The sequence below is a fragment of the Pteropus vampyrus genome, unplaced genomic scaffold, assembly GCF_000151845.1.
Source record: "Pteropus vampyrus isolate Shadow unplaced genomic scaffold, Pvam_2.0 Scaffold162, whole genome shotgun sequence".
Taxonomy (NCBI): Eukaryota; Metazoa; Chordata; class Mammalia; order Chiroptera; family Pteropodidae; genus Pteropus; species Pteropus vampyrus.
In genome coordinates, this window is record NW_011888943.1 from 350,134 (window position 1) to 370,485 (window position 20,352).

General features: G+C 51.4%; 1 protein-coding gene across 1 annotated transcript in view; it reads left to right on the forward strand.

Moving 5' to 3' along the window:
• Positions 1-20,352, forward strand: part of BMP7 (bone morphogenetic protein 7) — a gene marked incomplete at its 5' end in the record, with an annotated part of 81,139 nt that continues 60,787 nt past the window's right edge. The window contains one exon of the mRNA XM_011370182.2: positions 1-403. Coding sequence (XP_011368484.1) covers positions 1-403 — 403 coding nt within the window. The remainder of the gene's footprint in view (positions 404-20,352) is intronic.

Below are 20,352 nucleotides of genomic sequence, written 5' to 3' on the forward strand. Positions count from 1 at the left end.
CTGCGCGCCGCGGCGCCCCACAGCTTCGTGGCGCTCTGGGCGCCCCTGTTCCTGCTGCGCTCCGCCCTGGCCGACTTCAGCCTGGACAACGAGGTGCACTCGAGCTTCATTCACCGGCGCCTCCGCAGCCAGGAGAGGCGGGAGATGCAGCGCGAGATCCTCTCCATCTTGGGCTTGCCCCATCGCCCGCGCCCCCACCTCCAGGGCAAGCACAACTCGGCGCCCATGTTCATGCTGGACTTGTACAATGCCATGGCGGTGGAGGAGGGCAGCGGGCCCGACGGCCAGGGCTTCTCCTACCCTTACAAGGCGGTCTTCAGCACCCAGGGCCCCCCTCTGGCCAGCCTGCAAGATAGCCACTTCCTCACCGACGCCGACATGGTCATGAGCTTCGTCAACCTCGGTGAGTGAGGGCAGGAGGAAGGGGGTGACCGTCTCGGCCAGGAGGCGCTTTGGAACAGGGAGGAGGGGACCGCTTCTTACATCCAGCCCGCCCATCTTTCTACTTCGGCCGTTTGCAAAACCGTAGTGCCTGGCCGTGGGTCTCCTACCCCCGGTCCCAGTGGACCCCAAGCTGTGCGCGCCCCAGGTAGGGCAAACAAGGCTAATTTGGCCTGTTGGAGTTTGGGGGAGGGTGGGCCCCTCTGGGTTAAGCTGCCAGCCGCACCTCTGGGGCCGCAGGCTCGGGGGCCGGCCGCGGCTCAGTTCAAAGCGCGGGGCTCGGTCATGTGAGCTGTGCCGGGCCGGCGCGACCCGCGCTACCTGGATTTAAAGGGCCCTGCTCGGCAGAGCTGCCTTCCCGCCCTTTCTGGGCCCCTCGCAGCCCTGCCTGGCTCTGGCATCGCGGGCTTCGCGCCCCCTTCCCGGCCTTGGCAAGCCCTACCTGTCCGCTCGCGGTGCGCCCGCCCTAGCGTGCTGCGCGCCCCGAGCGCCTCGGGGCCCCTCTCCCGGCCGCTGGGCACCCCCCTCGCCCTCGGCTCTCCTGGCTGGAACTGGGGAAGAAACGTTGCCATTGCGAGCTTTCTATTTTAAATATTTAATGATAGGTCCCGGGCGGGCAGAATCCATTTTCAGCGTTTATCACATGTGGCGCGCAAACCACGGCTTTTGGCGATTGGGTGGCGCGGGATCTCCGAGCAGACGCCGCCGGGGGCGGCTGGGAGACCTAGCTCCGGACTGGAGCCGCAGCGGCCCCGGGGACGGGAGGCGGGGGCTGCGGCGGGGGCTGCGGCGGGGACGCGGCGGCCCCCCTTCCATCCGTGCACGCACACTCACCAGACTTGCTCAAACTAACCCCCGGCAGCGCGCTGTAGGGCTGATGATCAAATATTTGGTTTCCAGATAACACGCCCCGATAGCGCTGTTTCCTGAGCCGCTTTCATTCTACATGTGTAACTTGCTGCGAAAATCCTAACAGATTCAAGACAGCAAACTCACGCCCACGGGCGGAGTGTCAACATGGAGATAATGGCGCTCAGGCCCCCGTGGAGCTCTGGGGGGCGTGGACGCAGGGCTCAGGGAAGCCAGGATCGACCGCAATGCTTCCCGCTCCAGATAAGGTCCCCAGAGTTCCCGGGAGGCCATTGTCTGTCCTTACTAATAGCCAAAAATCAAATAGTGAAACGAGTTTCAGCGAGCAAGGGGTGGGAGGTGTAGATGCCAAAACAACCTCAAGAAAGTTTAAATTATACGAAGCAGCCTGTTAGATTGTCCTGATTCAGAACAATCTCCACGATGTCCGAGGTGGGAAAGAGCAAGGTGCAGATCAGCGAGGTTACGTAGGTGCTTGTATGCCATCCCTTCCCCACTGGAGGAAGACGCTGAACCTGGAGGTGGATTTTATGGGAGACCGGGCGGGGCTGGGGCTGGGGCCGGGGCTGGGGCTGAGGGAGTGGGGTCTGATCTTTCATTGCCTGCACTTGTGTGTGATTTTTTTTTTTTTTTACCATGTGCATTTAGGACCCATACCAGAAACTAAAGAAAAATTCCAAATCCATACATATAAATAAGTAAATTAAAGCTCTGGCGGCCCAGAGCTCTGTAGCTGTCCTGAAGCTGGCGTTAACCAGGGCCTTTCTCTGGCCGGAATTGATGGCACCCTGCCCTGTTGGGTACCCGTGACTCCCTGTGAGTGCAGCCGGGCCCAGTGGCCGCCTTCAGAGCTTGGCCGAGGTCATTAAGAAGGTATTCGTGAGCCCCCGGCTTCCGTGGAAGGCTCTGCATATCCCGTCCAGAAGGCGCCCTGCTGTTCATGGACCAATGGCGGGGCCAGACGCAGGGCTCCCCGTACTGGAGAAGGGGCTGAGTTGCCAGCCTGGTGCCCCTGGGAATCTCGGGGCAGGGCTGTTTGCTCCCCCTTGGTGCTGGGAGCAAGCTGGGACTTGTCTGGGAAGGCCACAGCTGGGCGCTTTTCCTCCTCTGGCTGCACACACACCTTTCAACCCCGTTAGTCCCATTTCTTTCATCTCGAAAGGACAAAGACCGGCTTGTCTGAGCCTCTTAGTCAGGGCTGGCTTTGGGCTTTGTGGGGCAGCCCTGGCTTCCTCAGGTCTTGCTTTCTGCAACATCACTCCAAATTAGATGGCAGAGTGGCTTTTAACAGAGTGCACTGACCTTGTTTCTTTCTCTCTCTGTCCCTAAAACTCAAGGTAATTAGTTGGGTGAAGACCTGGACTGCAGTTTGGCAAGACTCTTCTGTAGAAGCTTCTAAGGTTGACCTATTTCTGCTCAGCACGGGAATGAACCAATAAACCACCTGTGCCTTCCATTCGGTCATGGTCCCGGAATTTTTCCCCAGGAGGGCCCTGAGGGTGGCAGTGGGATTGGAGGGGGACGTGTAGGAGACGTGCCTGGAAGTGAGTTTGCTGATAAGGCACATGATTTTTCCTTGGGTTGCAGATCATATTGATCTGTAGTATACTAAGTTTTCTAAAGGAGTTATTCTGACACTTTAAGAGTAGGAAAATGTCACTTGTCCATATCGAACCATTACTCGTTAGCGTGCAGGGGACCTGGGGGGACTCTGGAGGGCCTTTGATGGAGATCTTGAGGGGAGGCCAACTTTGTCCACTGGCCTCTCATCCCTCCACTGCAGACCGCCACTGTCCTGCAGTGCTTGGGAGACCTCTGTCTGAATTCTGAAGGCTTTTGCAGACCTGGTACGTTATTCTTCCTTCTGTCTGCAGCCAAACTGGTTTTTATTCCTATAAGTTCTTCTCAGAAGTCAAGCTTTTTGCCAGGCTGAGCGGGATCTAAACTAGAGAGAGACCTAGAGGAGAATTTATGACAAAACCAGGTGCTGACGATGAGGGCTTCAGACCGCAGCTTATGACGAAGGCCAGCCTGCACAGTAAAGCCTGGTGTAACGCTGGTCGCACTGCCAGACTGGGACTCACTCCTTCCCAGCCTGGGCCCCTTAAGTTCAATGGCGAGATTTGTAAACTGGTTTGGATTAACAAGCCCTGGACTCTGCTGGATAGACTTAATTTTTAGAATTCAAAGCAGGCTATCCTCTCTTAAATAGCTCCCAGGCACTGTGACTCCTACGGACCGGGACCCGGGCATAGCTCCCCACAATTCTTTCTTCAGGAAATTCAGCAGTTTCTTGTGGAATCTTCTAAAGAAGCCGGCTGGCATTAGGGGCGTGCGGTGCATGTTTATCTCTGGTCCGGGCTATGAAGGAACCAAATTTGTTTAATCTTCAAAGCCAAATTAAAAAAAAGAGAAAGTTGGAAACCTATCATTATTGGCCTCTGTGTATAAAAGTGGCTTTTGTGAATGCAGCTGAAGAGGCAGCGAGGGGCCTCGCTATGTGACTTTTCCTTTACCATCTGGCTATCCTTTTTGTTGACAAGTGTTTGGCATTAAGATCTCTCCTTTTGCCCCTTAAGAACAGGCCCTACCACTGTAGAGTATTAGAAAAAGATTCTGTTACAGTTTAAAAATTTCCTTCAGGGAGTGCTCCACGAAGGGAGCATGGGCTGCAGGCATTTGCAGCTGTAACCTGGCTTGTGTTAAGCTTTGGAAGGGGCTGTTCCACATTCCAGCACTCGGAGCGCCGGCTCTCACTGGTAAGCAGCCAGAGGTTAATATAGATGTCACACAGGCTTTCCCCCTTCTTGCTTGCTTTCTGCAGAGTGCCTTCGCTATAGGAGTGCACCAACAGCTGTGTTTTTAGTAACCCTTTCAAAATCACTTCTTTTAAACCTCATTTTCCTGCTTCTATAAATCAAAGATCTTCTCCCTCCTTCTCCCAAGGATATATGTGACCCAGATTTGAACTTTTATGATCTTTGTATTTCTCTCCTGGAACCAAAGGAGGTGAAGGCCGAGCCCTGGATGCCAGCTCGGGTGGCTCTTTTTGGTGTTTTTATTCCAGGCTCGTCATTCAGTTGGGGAGCGACCCATCAAAGGGGTAAGGGAGGCGGCCCAGAGAAAAATCGATTTCAGGGCAGTAAAGGAACGGGTCTCTGAATGCGTGGAGAAGGAGCTGGGATGCAGCTCTCGCGAGCTCCGGTTCGGGGCCTTACCTAGGGTAGCAGGCTCTGAAGCCTCTGCCGAAATAAACACAGCTGGGGTGCGCTCTCTGCCCACCGGAATGCCTGCGATGTGAGCGCATGTCACATGTCCGCCGAACTCGGAGACAAGTGATGACTTCATTCCAGGGAGAGTCCCTTCTAAGTTGATTGATCACCCCTATCGCTTTAATATCTTTTTTTTTTCTCCTCCTATTGGGTAAGGTCATATTTGGCCCATCGCAGGAATCAGAGTGTCCTAACACTGCCCCAGTCCCCACCCTTCCCCAGCCTGCCCGTCCATTTAACCAGCTGAATATTTCGAATGGAGCGTCTTCTGCACCAAATGGCTGGCCACGTTAACTTTTTTGCAATCGCTCTTCGGGCCTGGCTGGGGGCTGTCGGCACACTGGGGTTTTTTTTGGCAAGTCGCTACAATGCTTCGCCTTAATGCACTCTGGCAGTGTCACCAGGGGTTAGGGCACAGGCAGGGATGTGTGGGACCTGTCATGTTATTGTCAGAAGGAATGTGAGGATTAGCCTTTAAAGCGTGGTGCGGGGCGGGGGGGGGGGAGCACCACAGCTGTGTACACTTATTATAAAAGATTTAAGTCCCACTGGTAAAATCAATATATTGAATTGCATGACCCTCTGCTTTTAATTAGTTTAAATCAAATGTGCCGGTGCCATTTGCCTCCTCTCGCCTTCATGGGGTGAGGAAATACCAATATTTACATAGAAACTGTTAATTTGTGGTGAAAATGATAACACATTTAGCTTTACACACCCAAATTGCTCCGACGTGATGGATCCCAGATTGACTTGGAGTTGCAGGGTGATGTCACCAGGGCGAGGATGCAGGGCGGCTGCGTCGGTGACGTTTGTCGCCTGGACCGTGGACGCCGGACGCAGGTGGGTATCGGTGTGGGTGACGTGCCCGGGGATGCCAGTCTTTCAAGAAACGAGCCGATTCTTTCCTTGCCCGCCAGAAACGTTGAGATTCGCTCACATCACGTCACATCTCCTCTTCGGCGTTCTCATGAAACTGTGAAGCGGACGCCCGCCTGTCCGGTTGTTCCGAGTCTGTTCTCCCAGCGGCCTGGGTCCTCCGCGCAGGCGGCTCGAGGCACAGCGCTGTATTCATCCCGGGGCTCAGCCGCGTGCGTTCGCGGTTTACAGAGGAAGGGGTTCTCTCACTGCACACCGGCCCGTGCGCGATCGTGGCTGTCATGCGAACCGTCCCGTGTGTGCTGTGTGTTCAGCTGCAAATGAATTCTGGGTTTTACAGAAAATGGCATTTGACAAATAATATCTGACAAAAATGTGACTTGGTATTTCTTAATACGGAGCAGATATTTCATAGTTCACCTCCCCCAGCGAAAAATTGCACGAACCCAGTGTGAAATGGCAGTGCCAATGAATCCCAGGGCCGCCACTGTGTAGTCTCCCCTCCCCAAAGCGGGGTGTTTATGATTCGGGGGGACATTAGGAGCGCATGAAGTTTGACACTTACTTATGGGAAACTCCGAGTAGCATGTGCGATGCTGTCCTTTCAACATTTGGGTCGGAAGGCATTGTTGGGAGCCGTGCAAAGCCTTTGCTGATCCGCGTGGAGTGGATTGAATTAATGACAACTCAGAGAGCACCAGTTTCAGGGTAATTGCTTTATTGTTTTGGAGCCAGGGTGCTTATAATCTAGTTCCTGTACAAACATGTTTAACGTGTGTTAATGCATTTCCAAACCAGAGCCTCTCAGCACACCCCTGCTTTTCATTAATTGATGTCGGTAGCATGGTACAGTATTTCAAAGGGCTGGCCAAGTATAAACTGTGTTTCCAATTTCCTTCCTTTCCTGCGTTTCGAATGCCAATGTTAATTTGTTCCCATGCAGGAGCGGGGCTGCCAACCGCGGCTTTCTATAAAGGGCTTCACAGTGAAGGCTTCCAGCCCTCGCCGATGCTTGGGGCTGCCCGGCCAAGTTTCCTGACACTTTGCAGCTAATTCTGGATGATATATGGAGTGGGGGGTTGGGGGCTTCACTGCCATGTAACGGAAGTCCTCGGTGACAGCAGAGGGTGTGACTTGGCAGGGGAGAATAGCACGGCATCCACAGTGATTCTCTTTAGACACAGCTTAAACCCATGTGTCTGTTTCCACTAGGGTTGCATATTGGCTGCGTGACCTTGAGCAAGTTACTCAACATCTCTGGGTTGGTTTCCTCGTTTCAAAAAGCTGAATAATAATCCCTTCCTCCGCAGATCCTCACGAAGACAAAATCATGTCACATACGCGCGGAGTCTTGCACACAGTAGGTGTGCAATAATTGGTAGTTCTTGTTTTTACTGCGATGTCCAGATCATTGTCCACTTTGGTATATTAATCCAAACTGCAGTGTTTCAGTTCTTAATCTTAGAATGCTGAGATTAAGCCACCCGTGTTGTTTGAAAGATGTCAAGAAAATGTCCCCAAGTATGTGGGCTCGCGTGCGCGTGCATTTCCCTCTCCTTTCGGAGATCGGTGAGGTTCGAATGAGCGCGCCACACTCATTGGAGGGTGAGGAGAGTATAATGCTACCTCTTTGTCTCGCTTTTAGCATCCATGGTTATTTAAAATTCTTACTGCTCGGAAAACTGAAACTTGAACGAGGGCTATACAGGAACTCTCTGTACTAATCTTGCAACTTTTCTCTAAATCAAAAATTATTCCAAAATAAAAAAGTTTTAATTTTAAAAAATCATATTACTGAAGTATTTCTTCCCACCCCTTTCTGGAAGATGGTCAAAGTACAAATTGTCTTTTCCTTCAAGGGAGTGACAAGCCCAAAGCATTCATTAACAGACCGGTACAACGTCCCCACTTTTTATTGGAGCAGGTGCAAGACCGCCCCCCCCCCACTCCAGCTGCAGTTGGGCTGCAACAAAGCCCCGTGGGGATTCAGTGCCCTTAGAAGCCTTTGGAGACCAGGGGACTTGGAGGACGGAGGACGTCCCAGGGCCTGAGACGAGGGGTGGGCTTTCTCACTCGAGGCTTCCCATAAATTCCCTCCAGCTCTTTCTGTACTGCTTGAAAAATCTGACTTCGCGAGTATTAAGTTTCCCTGCATCTTTGAGGTCACGTGTTCTTCTTTCACATCTTTATCTCCCCAGAGTAGCTTTCAAGTTTCCATCTTTTGTTGTCTGGCTTAATTAAATTTGGCTGTGAATAAAAACTTGCACTGTTTCCAAAATCGAGGACTTGCATGTTTTTTAAGCATTGGAGTTAGGCCTGTACTGTCTTGTAATGCCAGTCTCTCTCTTGCTTTCATGTAGTTTGAAGGAGAAAAAAATACAAAACTCCTAAGCACTTAGCATGACACTTGGCCTCCGAGGGTCCTGTAATGTTCCCAGTGCTGATCTGCCCAGCAATTCAGCAACACACACAAAGACAGGCGAGTCCCCCTGTGGTTCGCACAGCTCGTGTTTTGGTCTTTGATAAAGGTCTTTTTTCTGGCCCGTTTCTTCAGGCATCGTTACTCTCTCGCCCTGCAGAATTCTCGCGGCGTAGACGGTGCTCAGACTTTGGCTGTTTGTGTGCATGGATGAGGCGAAGAATGTTCTAGGCCGTGTCTTCTAAATGTTTTTTAATCTTGCAACTCCACAATAAATTTTCGAGCACACACCCTAAAGAGAGGTAAATCGTGTAACTCTGACTGTTTTAGGATCGTTTGTACTTTATAAGACAAAGACTAAAACAGAAACGTAAGTAGGAGGCAAAGGTAAAAACGATACACAATTCTAATGTTCACTCATACACATTTTATCTGATTTATCATTATCGATAAAAAGATTTTAATTTTAATTAATGAGACAATTTAAACTAGTTTTGCTGTCACTAAAATTTTCAGTGTGATGGAATCTAATCTTTCAACATCATGGTTCAGCAGTTTGGATTCAGTGAGCTAAAAATCTGGTCCTAAATTTTGATGATCTTGAGCGTTCATCTGTCTAGTCTGCATTAATGAAGTTATCATGCAGTATAAAGAACTCCACGATCTCAGTTGGTCAAAATTCAGTACGTCTCCCGTCTCTTAGATGAAGTTACGGCTCCATCCTAAGTTGGTAGGGTGCTCCGCACACTGGCCAGTGAGAGGGTGCTCAGATCCCCAGGCCGATGGAGCTGGCACCCTTTTGAATGTCACCAATTATTGCTCCAGAGGAGAAAGACAATGTGACGGGCACAAGGACTTTTAAAATTTCCACCTGGAAGTGACCTGGCACTTCCGCTCAGATTTCATTGGTCAGCACTAGTCACATGCCCAAACCTGACCCAGGGTGGTCAGGCAATTACAGTTCTCCCACTCGGAAAGGGGAGCACCAGAGCGACTCTGGGAAATGGCACCGGTGACTGCCGCGCTGTCGGAGGCGAAGCCTGTCTCGCAAGGTGACGCGAAGGAGACGGAACAAGTGAATTGTTGGCTGCGTTTCTGAAACAAGATCTGCATTTCTTCGTCTCATCATGTTGTTAAGCAGAGATCGTCGTCGGAGCTCGGCTAGTAAATGTCCTTCTCCCCCGGTGTCCGTCAGTTCTGGAAATTCACTTCACCGTAGTTGTAATATTTACCCCCTGTATCCCGATGGATCCCTCTCGCCTCCCCCAAATGCTTGCACCCCATTTGGGAGACCGGTGTTTCTAGATGCTTCCGTATCACTGAGGTATTCACGTGGTTCAACAAGAATAACCACTTCTCTCCATTCCCACTTGTAAAATGACTCGCCTCTTTAGGACTTGTCTTTCAGCAAAAGCGAGCTCCAGCTTTAGTCCGGTTCACTACCCAGAGAATTAAGGAGCCCGACTGGTCCCAGCTCAAGAGGCGCTCATCCTGGCTGGCGTGTCTCTGGGCTGTGCAGGTCATTGCCTTGTCATGAAGTCTTGCCCTGACTGTGAGAGCGGCTCTTTCTTCCCGGGCCTCAGAGGCCTTCCTAGTCTGGGCAGGATCGTGCGTGGCTGGATCCAGAAACTGAATTCAGAGACTCCTTCATCATCTAAACGCACTGCTGAAGGAAACAGTAGTAATAAAGTGAGAGGGTGGCGGGGTGATCCTTCTCCTGCGGTAATGGGTTTCTGACAGCTTTATCAGGCTCCTTTTCGTTCGCTCCGCATCCTACAGGGCAGGTAGTACCGTTCTCGTTTTCGGGTCGAGGAAACGGAAGGGACCCGAACTTGCAGAGCCGGGAAGTGGTGGGGTTGGCATTTGGATCCAGCTCTTGGTGAATGTAAAGCCGTCCACTTTTTCCTCCTGGCCCCGTGGGGTATGCGAATGGCGTAGGGGGCGTGGTGTTGAGACCACCAAAGCAAGTGGTGCTGAGCCCTTGACCTTGACTTTGTGGGTAGGTGCTCTGAAGAGTAAGATAAAGTTAAGTCGCTTACGACTTTCCTTTTCATTATCCATCCTGCTTAAGACATTGTATAGCAAAGGCCATGGGGTGGTGTTTACCACATGTACCAAAGCAAATATTGCATATTGTTTGTGGTAGCGTAAACTCACTAGCAGTCTGAATGTCCAGGAGCAGTGGATTGGAGAAATACTTTGGTAATCAGTGTTTTATACTTTTGTAATAAACCGGAAGGGGATACAAGGATGACTTCTTTATGTAGCAACATAGACGCAAAACAGAATGTCAAGAAGGAGAGAGCAACTGGCAGAAGGATGTCTAGGATGCCCCCATTTGTCACTGAAAACACATGCACAAGGACACCAGATAATACTGTATACTCTCTGTGGGTTCTTACACATGTAGCAACAGCTTGGAAACATGGTGGAGGCAGGCAAGGGGTGGGAGTGGGGAGAAATTTTAAATAAACTCCAGTCGTTCCTGTCGTTTGCTCTTTTAACAATAAGAAGCCATTAGGAAGTGCAGGGTGGTATCCTGGCTTGGATCCTGGAACAGAACAAGGATATCAGTGGAAAAATTGGGGCAATCTGAAAAAAATCTGGAGTTTGGTTAATAGTAGCACACTGATGTTAATTTCGTAGTTTTGACAAGTGTCCCGTGGTTACGGAATATGTCAGTCCCCTTGGCGGAAGCTGGGTGGGGGTGCGGGAGAACTCTTCTATCTTTGTAGCTTTTCTGTAAATCTAAAGTCATTCTAAAATGAAAGTTTTATTTAGGAAAAAAAAAAAAAGCGACCACTATCTTAATTCTTGTTAATTTAGTTGTGGGTCCCCCGGATATTTGTTACGTCTTTATCTGCATTCTCTGTGGTTACACTTTTCCAAGTCCCAGTGAACCTGAAAAATCTCCTACTGGGGACTAGGAGAGGTGGCTGTTGGTGGAGTCGCTGTTTCCAAAGCTTGGGCCCCGGAGGGCCAGTCTTTGGGTATGTTCATGGTACCACACCCCAAAGGCCAATGTATCAGCGTACAGAGCCACCTACACGACGCGGCCTCAGCCAGCAAGCCCCACTCGGCAGTGCACGGAGGCCTTTAAAACTCTCCGCCTGTTTATAAGAAGCCCAGTATAAAGCGGTCGTTTGTTTATGAGCAAGTTAGAGGGGGCGGGGGGTCGTTTTAGGTCTTTCAGTTTTCTTCTTGGTCCTGAACTTTGTAAAATGCCCCCCACCATCTTCCCCCTTCTCAGGTTCCATTTTCTGACCGACTTGACCTAACATTTGTTGAGAGAGAAGCCCTTAAAAATGGCAGCAGGGCCTCAGAACCTTCCAGGGCTAGTAAACAGTTTATAAGGTGGAGGCACCAGTTGGTCATTTCCTTTAGGAGGAAACAATAAATGACGCTGCTCGCCTTATACCTTCCCAGACCCTGAGCTCCTCATTGTCTTAATGTAGTGGCGGGGGCGGGGGATGGGAAAGGGGACCCAGAGGTCTGTGGGTATCTCGTGGCTCACACACCCCGGGAGGCCGGAAGTGCCCCCTTAGGTCGGTTTAGGGCAAGATTTTTCTGCCTCGGCACCGCCGACGTTCCTAGGCAGGCAGTTCTCTGCTGTGCGGCCGTCGTGGGCATTGCAGGATGATGAGCGGCACCCTGGCCACTGCCCACCCGGTGCCAGCGGCACCCCTCTCCAAAGCCGTGGCGGCCAAAGATGTCCTGGACATTGCCGAGTGTCCCCTGGGGGGCAAAACCACTGGTTTAGGGTAACTTTCCTCAGACGCGGACATCGGTGCGGGAGCCTTTGCTTCAGGCCATTGGCCGTGGCAGCGACAGGGACAAGCGGCATTTCTAGACCGATGGGTTATTTTCTGGTTGAAAGGGACCCAGACTGCAATCAAAGCGTGAGCCCTCTCCTGGGAACGCAGCTCCTCCTGAGTCTCAAACACCCCGGGGACGAAAATGGAGGTCAGATCTGTAAAGAGTGGGCATCCTCTCCTGGGAACCAAAATATTTACAGCTCTTTCTGCCCAACGGCACTAAAAGATTATTAAACACAGCCTTAGAGCGGGTCCCTCTTCTTCCCTTTCAACTTTCCTTGGGAGAAAATAGGGCAAAAACCTCTCTCTTAACTATTCCCCTCTCTGGGCAGGTAGCTTATTGGGGTGAAGGTGGGATGAGCAGAGAAGCTGCATTTTTCCATGTCTCACTATAGCTTAAAAGCTGCTTAAAGCATGGGGACTTGGGGCCAAATCCAGCCTGCTGTCTGTTTTTGTACAGCCTGTGAGCAAGAATGGTTTTTACATTTTTAAAGGGCGACACATACTCAAAAGGAGAAGCATATTTCACGACATGTAAAAATCAGATGAAATTCGAATTCCAGTGTCTGTAAAGCTTTGCTGGAACACGCTCATCATGTATGTTGTCTGGGCGCTGTCACGCTGCTGGGACAGAGGTGAGTCCCTGTATTCCCCAAAGGCTAGAATATTTAGCATTTGGCCCATTATGGAAGTGTGCTGGCCCCTGCTTTAGACGGTCTATACCCTCTGCCTGGGAAAGGGTTAAAAATAAAAAGCAGGAGTTTTTCTGCCTCTTTCGTCCCTCTGAAGATGTCCAGCGACACGCAGGCACCCTCTCTGCTTCGGGGCATTCAGAGGGGCTCCTTCTAGTTTAAGGAAACTGCTTTAAACAGATTTCTCCTCTGAAGACTTCCCAGCTTCTTGAACTCCGGGTCCCCATGTCCTTCTCCGGGTGAATCTTGGTGCCGGGCTGCTGGGAGGGCGCGCTGAGCAGAGGCAGGAGGCACGTTAGCCGCTGGCAGAGATACTGTCACTTGCCAGGCCCAAACCCGGGCTGCTCTGGAGCCTGTGCTGGTCCCCAGTACGGCTCTGGCATCCTGGGCAGAGGGTGGGGCGGTGCCCACCTGAGGCAGGCAGCCCAGCTGCGTTGATCGGGCACGAGGCAAACCAGGAAGCTGGTCTTATTACGGTGCCGCCGTTCCAGAAGGTTCCCTCACGTTGGTCACCGCCTGTGTTTACCGATGCAGACTTTTAGGGAAACGCCGAACCGTCAGGACCTGAGTCTGCCAGCTTAGGGCACAAATAGCCCCTCGGATGTGAACCCTTGACTGTGGGCTGGCCTACTCTTCAAAAACAAACACATAAAAATTTCACAGTAAAAGTGTACATTCTCCCTCTCTTTTCTGAATTCCGTTTGTCAGACTTGGGGGGGGTGGCATTTCCTGTGTCCCCCGTTTTTTGACATGGACGATTGACTGACGTTTCTTCATCTTCAGCGAGGACCCGCCCACACCGTCATTGATCGGGTAGCGTGACCCCCACATTTGTTTTTATGTGTGAGGAAACCGAGGCTCCAGGACGACAAGTCACTTGCCCAGCTTTGGGGACGGCAGGTCTGTCTGCCTTTGAGTCCCAGGTCACTGATGTGTGACCTTGGGCCAGTCGTTGGAGGTACCGAAGCGCTCTGGGCCTCCATCTGGGTCAGCTCCGGCTGCCGTGACAAATACTTGGGCCAGGTGGCTTAAACGGCAGACGTTTCTTTCTCACCGTTCTGGAGGCCGGAAGTCCAAGATCTGGGTGTCGGCCTGGTCGGTTCTGTTTCTCCCCGGGGCCTGAGACACCTTCTCAGTGTGTCCTCGCGTGGAGGAAAGAGAGGACTCTGGTCTCTTCCTCTTATCGCGAGGGTACCAGTCCCATCACGGGGAATCCACCCTCGTGACCACACCTAAGCCCAACATCTCCCCATCTCCCAAATGCCCCGAATCCAAATTCCACCATGTTGGGGAGTAGGGTTTCAACACATGAATTTGGGGGGCCATAAGTCAGTCCATAGCAGTTCCCTTCTAATGTGGGGTGGCTCAGGGCAGCTGGGATTAAATGAGATAGTGGCAGGGAGCTCCCGTAAATGGAGGCGGCTTCTGGGCCTGCCTTCGGGTCCCTGTCTGGTGACAGTCTCTCCTAGCCTCGCCCATGAACATGGCAATGGACTGTGGCCTGATGTCCTGGTTAGTCCGCCAGCAGCAAGTCTGGGAACACCTGTAAGGCCATGTCCAAGACCATGCACTTCCCGAGTGGCTTCCCATTAAAAAATTATATTTGTGTTATTTATTCAACTCCCATTCCATTATAGATGTTTACAAGAGGCCTGGGTACATGGGACAAAAAAGTATGATGTGCAGTTGTCCCTTCCACGGGGCTAGCTAGGCTGAAGGCAGTGGGTAGGACAAAAAATGAAAATTACCGTTGAAGTCCCTCAGGAAGCTGCCACGTTGGATATAGACACACTCTGTTTCTGATGGCAAATCCCTGTTGTGGGTTTTTCTTTTAGGCAGAAATGAAATAATTGGCTCATGTTTAGGGCCCATGATTCGTACCAAAATACTTATCTTTACCCTATCACCACCCTCAGGGACAGAAGATGCTGTGAGATATATACCTCCCAAAACTTGCTCCCTGCTTCTGTGGACAGGCATGATGTCTGTCATTTAGGACTTGCTCTAAGTCACAGAATGCCTGCCTAACGGCGGCTCCAGCATTAAAATTGTGTCATCATCTCCACAACGGCAAGTCTTCAGCGAGTTGATTCCAAGTTTGGGATAGCAGCCCAGCGATATCCAAGTATCCATAATCTTTCCACCTTCCCTCCTTCACCCTGAAATTCCTCACGCGTATTACCTCATGGTTGCAACATGGCTGCCACAGCCCCAGACATCACATCCTCGTACAATCTCACATTCAAAGCAGGAGAAAGGGGAAGCGCCCAAAGAGCTCTCCTTGCTTGTCTATCTCTTGGATTCCTAGAAGCCCTCTAGAAGACATCTTAAGTCCCACAGGCCAAACTGGTTCATAAGGCCAGGTCTTGTTGCAAGGGAGGACGGGAAGGTAGGAGACTGGCCTCCGGCCACAGCAGTGGGAGTTGGGTGAGGGAAGTTGTGTTGAAAGTGGTTGCTAGGTGGCCACATTCAAGTGATACATATAATTTCTCTCTCTTCCTTTGTTGTTGTCCTCTGTGTGGTCTGTAGTTGGATTTATACGTTATTTACACATGAGATTTGGCTCAACCATATGCACAGATAAATAAGAGGCCCTATGCTAGTTTCCTAAATCTCCAAGCAACAGCGCCACTGAGAATATGCGCAGAAGGTCAGTTGCGTGTTGACATTCATGCAGCCGAGCCTCTCCCCACGAACCTGTAAGTAGGCACAGCTTTAACCCAAACTTTGGAGAGTGCACGGGACTCCAGCCAACAGCCAATTGTTTGCCGAAAACAAACTTAACTTAATCTGCGGAACCCTCCTGATCTCTTTAGATAAGGGGCAGAAGTTCTTGGAAATGACCCCAGCAGGTCAGGAATCATTATCCGCTGGGAGGAAGCAGAGGCCTGGGCGGGGTGGGGCCCCGAGTTCTGCTTGTGGGACAGGTGGCTCCTGTTTCCCGTTGGGTAGAGGATGAACAGATCAAGATACTCAAGGCATGTTGAGAATCTGTGTCATTGTTTGCTAACCAGGGGTGGAGAGCTGCTTGGAGGAAAGCCCTGCCCGCCTGGTGGAACCTGGTAGCTACACTGACAGCCTCTAAGAATCTTTTCCAGTAAGTGGTTTGGGCACCTGGGTCACTTCTGCTTGTTTCCAAGAGGGACTGATGTGTCCTTAGGCCCACTGGTGGAAGAGACGGTCTGGGGGAAGGAAGGTAGAAGCTGTTCTTGGGGTTGTTTCTGGGCAGTGTCTGTTTGGTGTGAACCAAAGCATATGTAACAGAACTCTTGGTTATGGACAAAAGGAATCTGTTCATAATAGTTTAAGTAGGGGAAAAATGGGAATCGGTGCAAACACATCCCTCGACCCCGTCCCGGAACAGCTTCCCTCTTCCCTCGCTGATTCTCCCGCTACCCTGCCTACTGAGAGGAAGACGGCCGTCCACACCCACTCGTAGTTACAACTCTCTGACTGCCACGTACTTGCTTTCCCAGTGTCCCTAGCAGGTTGGAAGGGCCACGGATGCTGCTCTAACCAGTGAGACCCGAGAGGAAGTCTGCTGGGGGTAGAATGAGGTGAGAGGTGGTTCTGAAAAATATTTTGTTTCCTGATGAGTGACAGCTGAGCAAACAGAACTCTCTATCCTGTCCCCCCTTTTCCTGCCTTGGATACAGTTCCGTGATGCTTGGAGCCGTGGCAGGCATTTTGTGACCATGAGGCAACAAGCCTAAGGACTAAACGTCAGTGTGCAGACAATGGCGGAGCCAAAAGGCAGAATAAACTTGATTTCTTGACTAAGATTACCAGGGAGAGACTCTTAGGCAGCTTGAATCACATGTTCACTCATGAGTCAGTTGAGTCTAGAGGATGGATCATGTTGCATGAACAGGTTCGATGGGAGACAGCCTGTGGCTCCTTGGGGCTGGGTTGGGCGTTTGGGGGCTTGCCTACTATCCGATTATAGCTATGTTAACCATTATAACAACAATAATAATAACAGTAATTTTCATGGGTACCATTCAGGTGGGTGCCATTACTATCCTCTCTATTTTGGAAACCAGAAAACTGAGCATAGAGAAGTGGGTAGCTGGCCCAGGATCGCCAGGGAGTGTATTTGAATTTGGAGGTTTAGCTCCCAATCCCCCCCTCTTAGACTTCACCCTGAACTGTTCCTGAGACTCGAAGAATGGCTTGGGAGCAGGTTCGTAACCAGCCTTGCTAATGGGAGGAGCATACGTGAGGGCAGTAGGAAAGCCACGTACATGCTTTAGGCCTAATATGCCATTTCTTTGATTAACAGTGTTTCTGAAACCAAGATGTCTCAAAATCGATAAAGGTGTTCACATCTTTTCCCCAAAGGGCTGTCATTAAATTGATTGTACCTCTTACAATAGAGGAACTATGGTGACAAATACTTCTTCTTCAGTAGAACTGGAGATGGATAAAGCCAGCCAACATTTATTGTTAATAAAACTATTTTTTGAAGTGTAGTATGTGTACAGAACAGTGTCACAAATCAAGAATAGTTAGGCATTTTCATAAAGTGAACACATCTGGGTAACCAGTGCCCAGATCTAGAAATAGAACGTGACCAGATCCCAGAACCCCTCACACCATCAACCAAGGGCGACCACTGTCCTGGCTTCTAATGGCACGGATCAGTCTTACTCGTTTTAAAACTTTATGCAAGTTTAATTGTACAGGAATTCTCTCAAATCGCTACTAATCTCTTTGAATGATTTGGGAAGATGTCCCCATTTAGAACTGTTTCATGTTAACCAGAGACTCACTTTGGAAGTCTGTTTGCAACTCTGCTGGTGGAATTCAGCAGAGGACCCAAAATGTAATCTCGCAACCATTCTTTGGTTCGAGGTCAGATGCTCCTTCCTTTACCAGGAATAGGTTCAAAGGATAACAGTGCAATTTTAAGGATGTCTTCATAGTTTGGCTTGGGAATTCAAGTGCAGGTTGTTAAAATGTGAACATGAAATGAATAAAGCTCTTGATACTCTTATTTTGAAAGGGAGATGGGAGCCCGGCGTGAAGGAAACGCAGAACAATGTCTTCCTTAGCTGCACCTGCACCGCTGAGGCCTAATGAGTTTAGGTTGATGGAACCCAGACCTCAGGAAGGATTATAAATTCTCATTTGATTTGATTTGCTTCTAAAATACCTTAAACCAGCTGCGCCTGCCCAGCTGACCCAGGAGTCTCTAGCTGCTTTGGGGGAAGGTCTGGGCAGGCGCCCTCCTGCCCTGGGGTGGGGGGGCAGCCTCAGGAGCTCCTCCCCACCCCGCTGTTCCCAGGGCCTGCTCTGGTCTGGCACATGTCCCCACCCCACTCCACAATCGCCTCTGTCTCCTTGAATTCTCACAATGGCTCCGTGACTGGGATCTCTTAATGTCCCCATTTTATGGAGGGGGAAGCTGAGCTTCCCGGAGGCAGGTTAACTTGTCCTGAGTCACGGGTGGAGATAGGCAGGGCCTGCATTCTAACCCAGGTCCCCATGGCCCACCTCTGCCCTGGTTCTCTGCTGCTTCCGGAGCTGAGCGAGGCCAGGAGGAGGGTTTTGTTTTTGTCTCTCTAAGGGGACTCATGGGGTAAAGTTCCCAAAGTCTCTTCACTGAGAGCCTTGAGACCTGCCTAGTGGCAGACAAGTGTGGCAGATGACACAGTGCACGATGCCAGCTCGGTATAAGTTAATGCCGCTCGGGGCCGCCCTGTGTGCCAGCGGTCCACAGACGGTCTCTGTTCCAGTAGTTCTCCACGTGGGGTCCCCAGACCAGCGGCATCAGCATCTCTTGAGAACATGTTAGAAATGCGAGTTCTTGGGTCCCGCCCCAGACCCCCTGAGTTAACACGCGGGGAGACGACCCACCGAACTCAGTATCGTTGTTCGCGTCCCCCGTTGGGTGAGCAGTGACACACTAAGCGCCCAGGGGGCAGTAGAACTAGGACCCACACCCAGCCTGGCCTGGTGGGCACCTGTGTTGGAGCCCTTGCTCAGGTCCCACTCTCTCGGAGTTAAGACCTACAAGACAGTTAATACGCAGGTCAACGGGCCGACCAATAAAATAAAGAGAGCAGTTAAGTTCTAGGAAGGGAACAAAAGAGACTGGGGTGAGGGGGTGGCCGCGGACTGTGACCACTGAGCTGGCCCGGCTCAGCCCAGGGGAGGGGGCCGCAGTGCTGGGGTCCTGGAGCAAAGCCCCTGCCCTGCGCTCCTGAGCTTGGGGGTCTGGTGATCACCCGGCGTGGCGTCCCTCACTAAGTGACAAGCTCCCAAGTGGCCCTGTGACTGAGCAGAGGTTCTCGTGCGTGTTTTGCAGGTAGAGCCACCGAGCTGCCAGCGTCCATCCCAGGCCTCTCCCACAGCCCGGAATCAAATTGTCCCCACTTGCGTGCGATTTCGCTTTTCAAGGGAGAACCTTCTCACCTGTCTCTGAGAATGTACATTTGGACATTTGTTTACAATAAGCTCTTGACACCATCGCGTTGTTATAAGAAGCCCGTGCACTGATCCTGCGAAGCGGCGCTGTCAGGTAGAGCCTTCTGTGACCACGGAGTGCTCTGTGTCTGTGCCGTCCAGTGCGGGAGCCGCTGGCCACGTGCGGCTCTTTAGATTTAAATTAATTACGCTGAAATAAATGTAAACACGGAGCTCCCAGCCACACCGGCCACATTTCAAGTGCTCGGTAGACTCATGTAGCTCGCGGCTGCCACAGTGGGCAGCACAGATGTAGAATTTAAGTTTAGACCGTCTACAGGTCAATTTGGTAGAATGTTGGCAACTTTATACGGTACAACCTAACAGCAGAGAAAGGGGAGTTCAGACCGATTAAATCCATTTCTTTGTTACCAAGGGAAAAACCGAGGCCCAGTGAGCCCGGGTCCCGCGCAGCTAGCCGAGAAGCCAGATGGGGCCTAAACCCAGGTTTGGTGACTCTCTTGAGGTTTGTCTGCTGGCTCAGGGATTCTCACCTCGGCATGATTGACAGTGGGGCTGGGCCATTCCCTGTTGTGGGGCTGTCTTGTGCATTGCAGGATGTTTAGCAATGACCCTGGCCTCCACTCACTAGACGCCAGTAGCACACACAAAATGAATCCAGGCATTGCCCAATGTCCCTTGGTAGGGGACAAAATTGCCCCTCGTTGAGAATTGCTAATTTAGCTGAAAATAGTAACTAGTTTCCATTCTTTCCCCTCATTTTCAATTAGCCAAGAGTAGGACTGGGACCCAGAGACCCTAGGGAGCTGGGTTCCTCCCTCTGAGGAGATGGGGCGCCCATGGGTGAAGGACGCCTGCCTCGGTGTATGTCGGAAAGATTGACACAGGCTTACAGCCCATTTTTCTTTTCAGCCCTACCAGCGTCTGGGTCTTTTTAGGCAAACAACTGGCTTCAGCCCTGGAGATAATTAAACCCATCTTTTCTCCCTCTCCCCGCCCCGGCCCCTAAACCCTTTGGTCCATTCAGTTCACAATGATAACATTGTTCGAGCAGCACCGCACACATGTTGACACTGAAGTGTTTAATCTTGCGGTACAGCAATTCTCCGGCCCCACCCCCACCCCCACATCTGTGCGGCCTGCATCCCTGATGACAGAAAGCCAGGCTGCCAGCGGTCTCGCCTGCACGCCCGGCGTCCCAGGACGCAGCGCCTGCCTCTAACAAGGAGGCAGTGTCTCCGAAGAGCCTGTCAGAGCGCCCGGTGCTGGGACACCAGGTGGTCTCGTGGGCCCAAGCGTTTGGTGGAAAGTTCGAGAGTTGAAGCGGCAGTTCGGGGGGTGGGGGAGACAATGCCTCTTGTGTGCCTTCTGCCAGGCAGGGCCCTGCCCCCCGATTTGGGGGGCTAGGGAAGGATGATGGGGAGACGGGTTAATGCTGCGAAATCTTCAAGCTGTCAGCCTCACTCAAGGGTGACTCTGGCATTGGGCCAGAACAAAACTTACAAATCAGAGAGGGACCCGTGTGGGATGCAGAG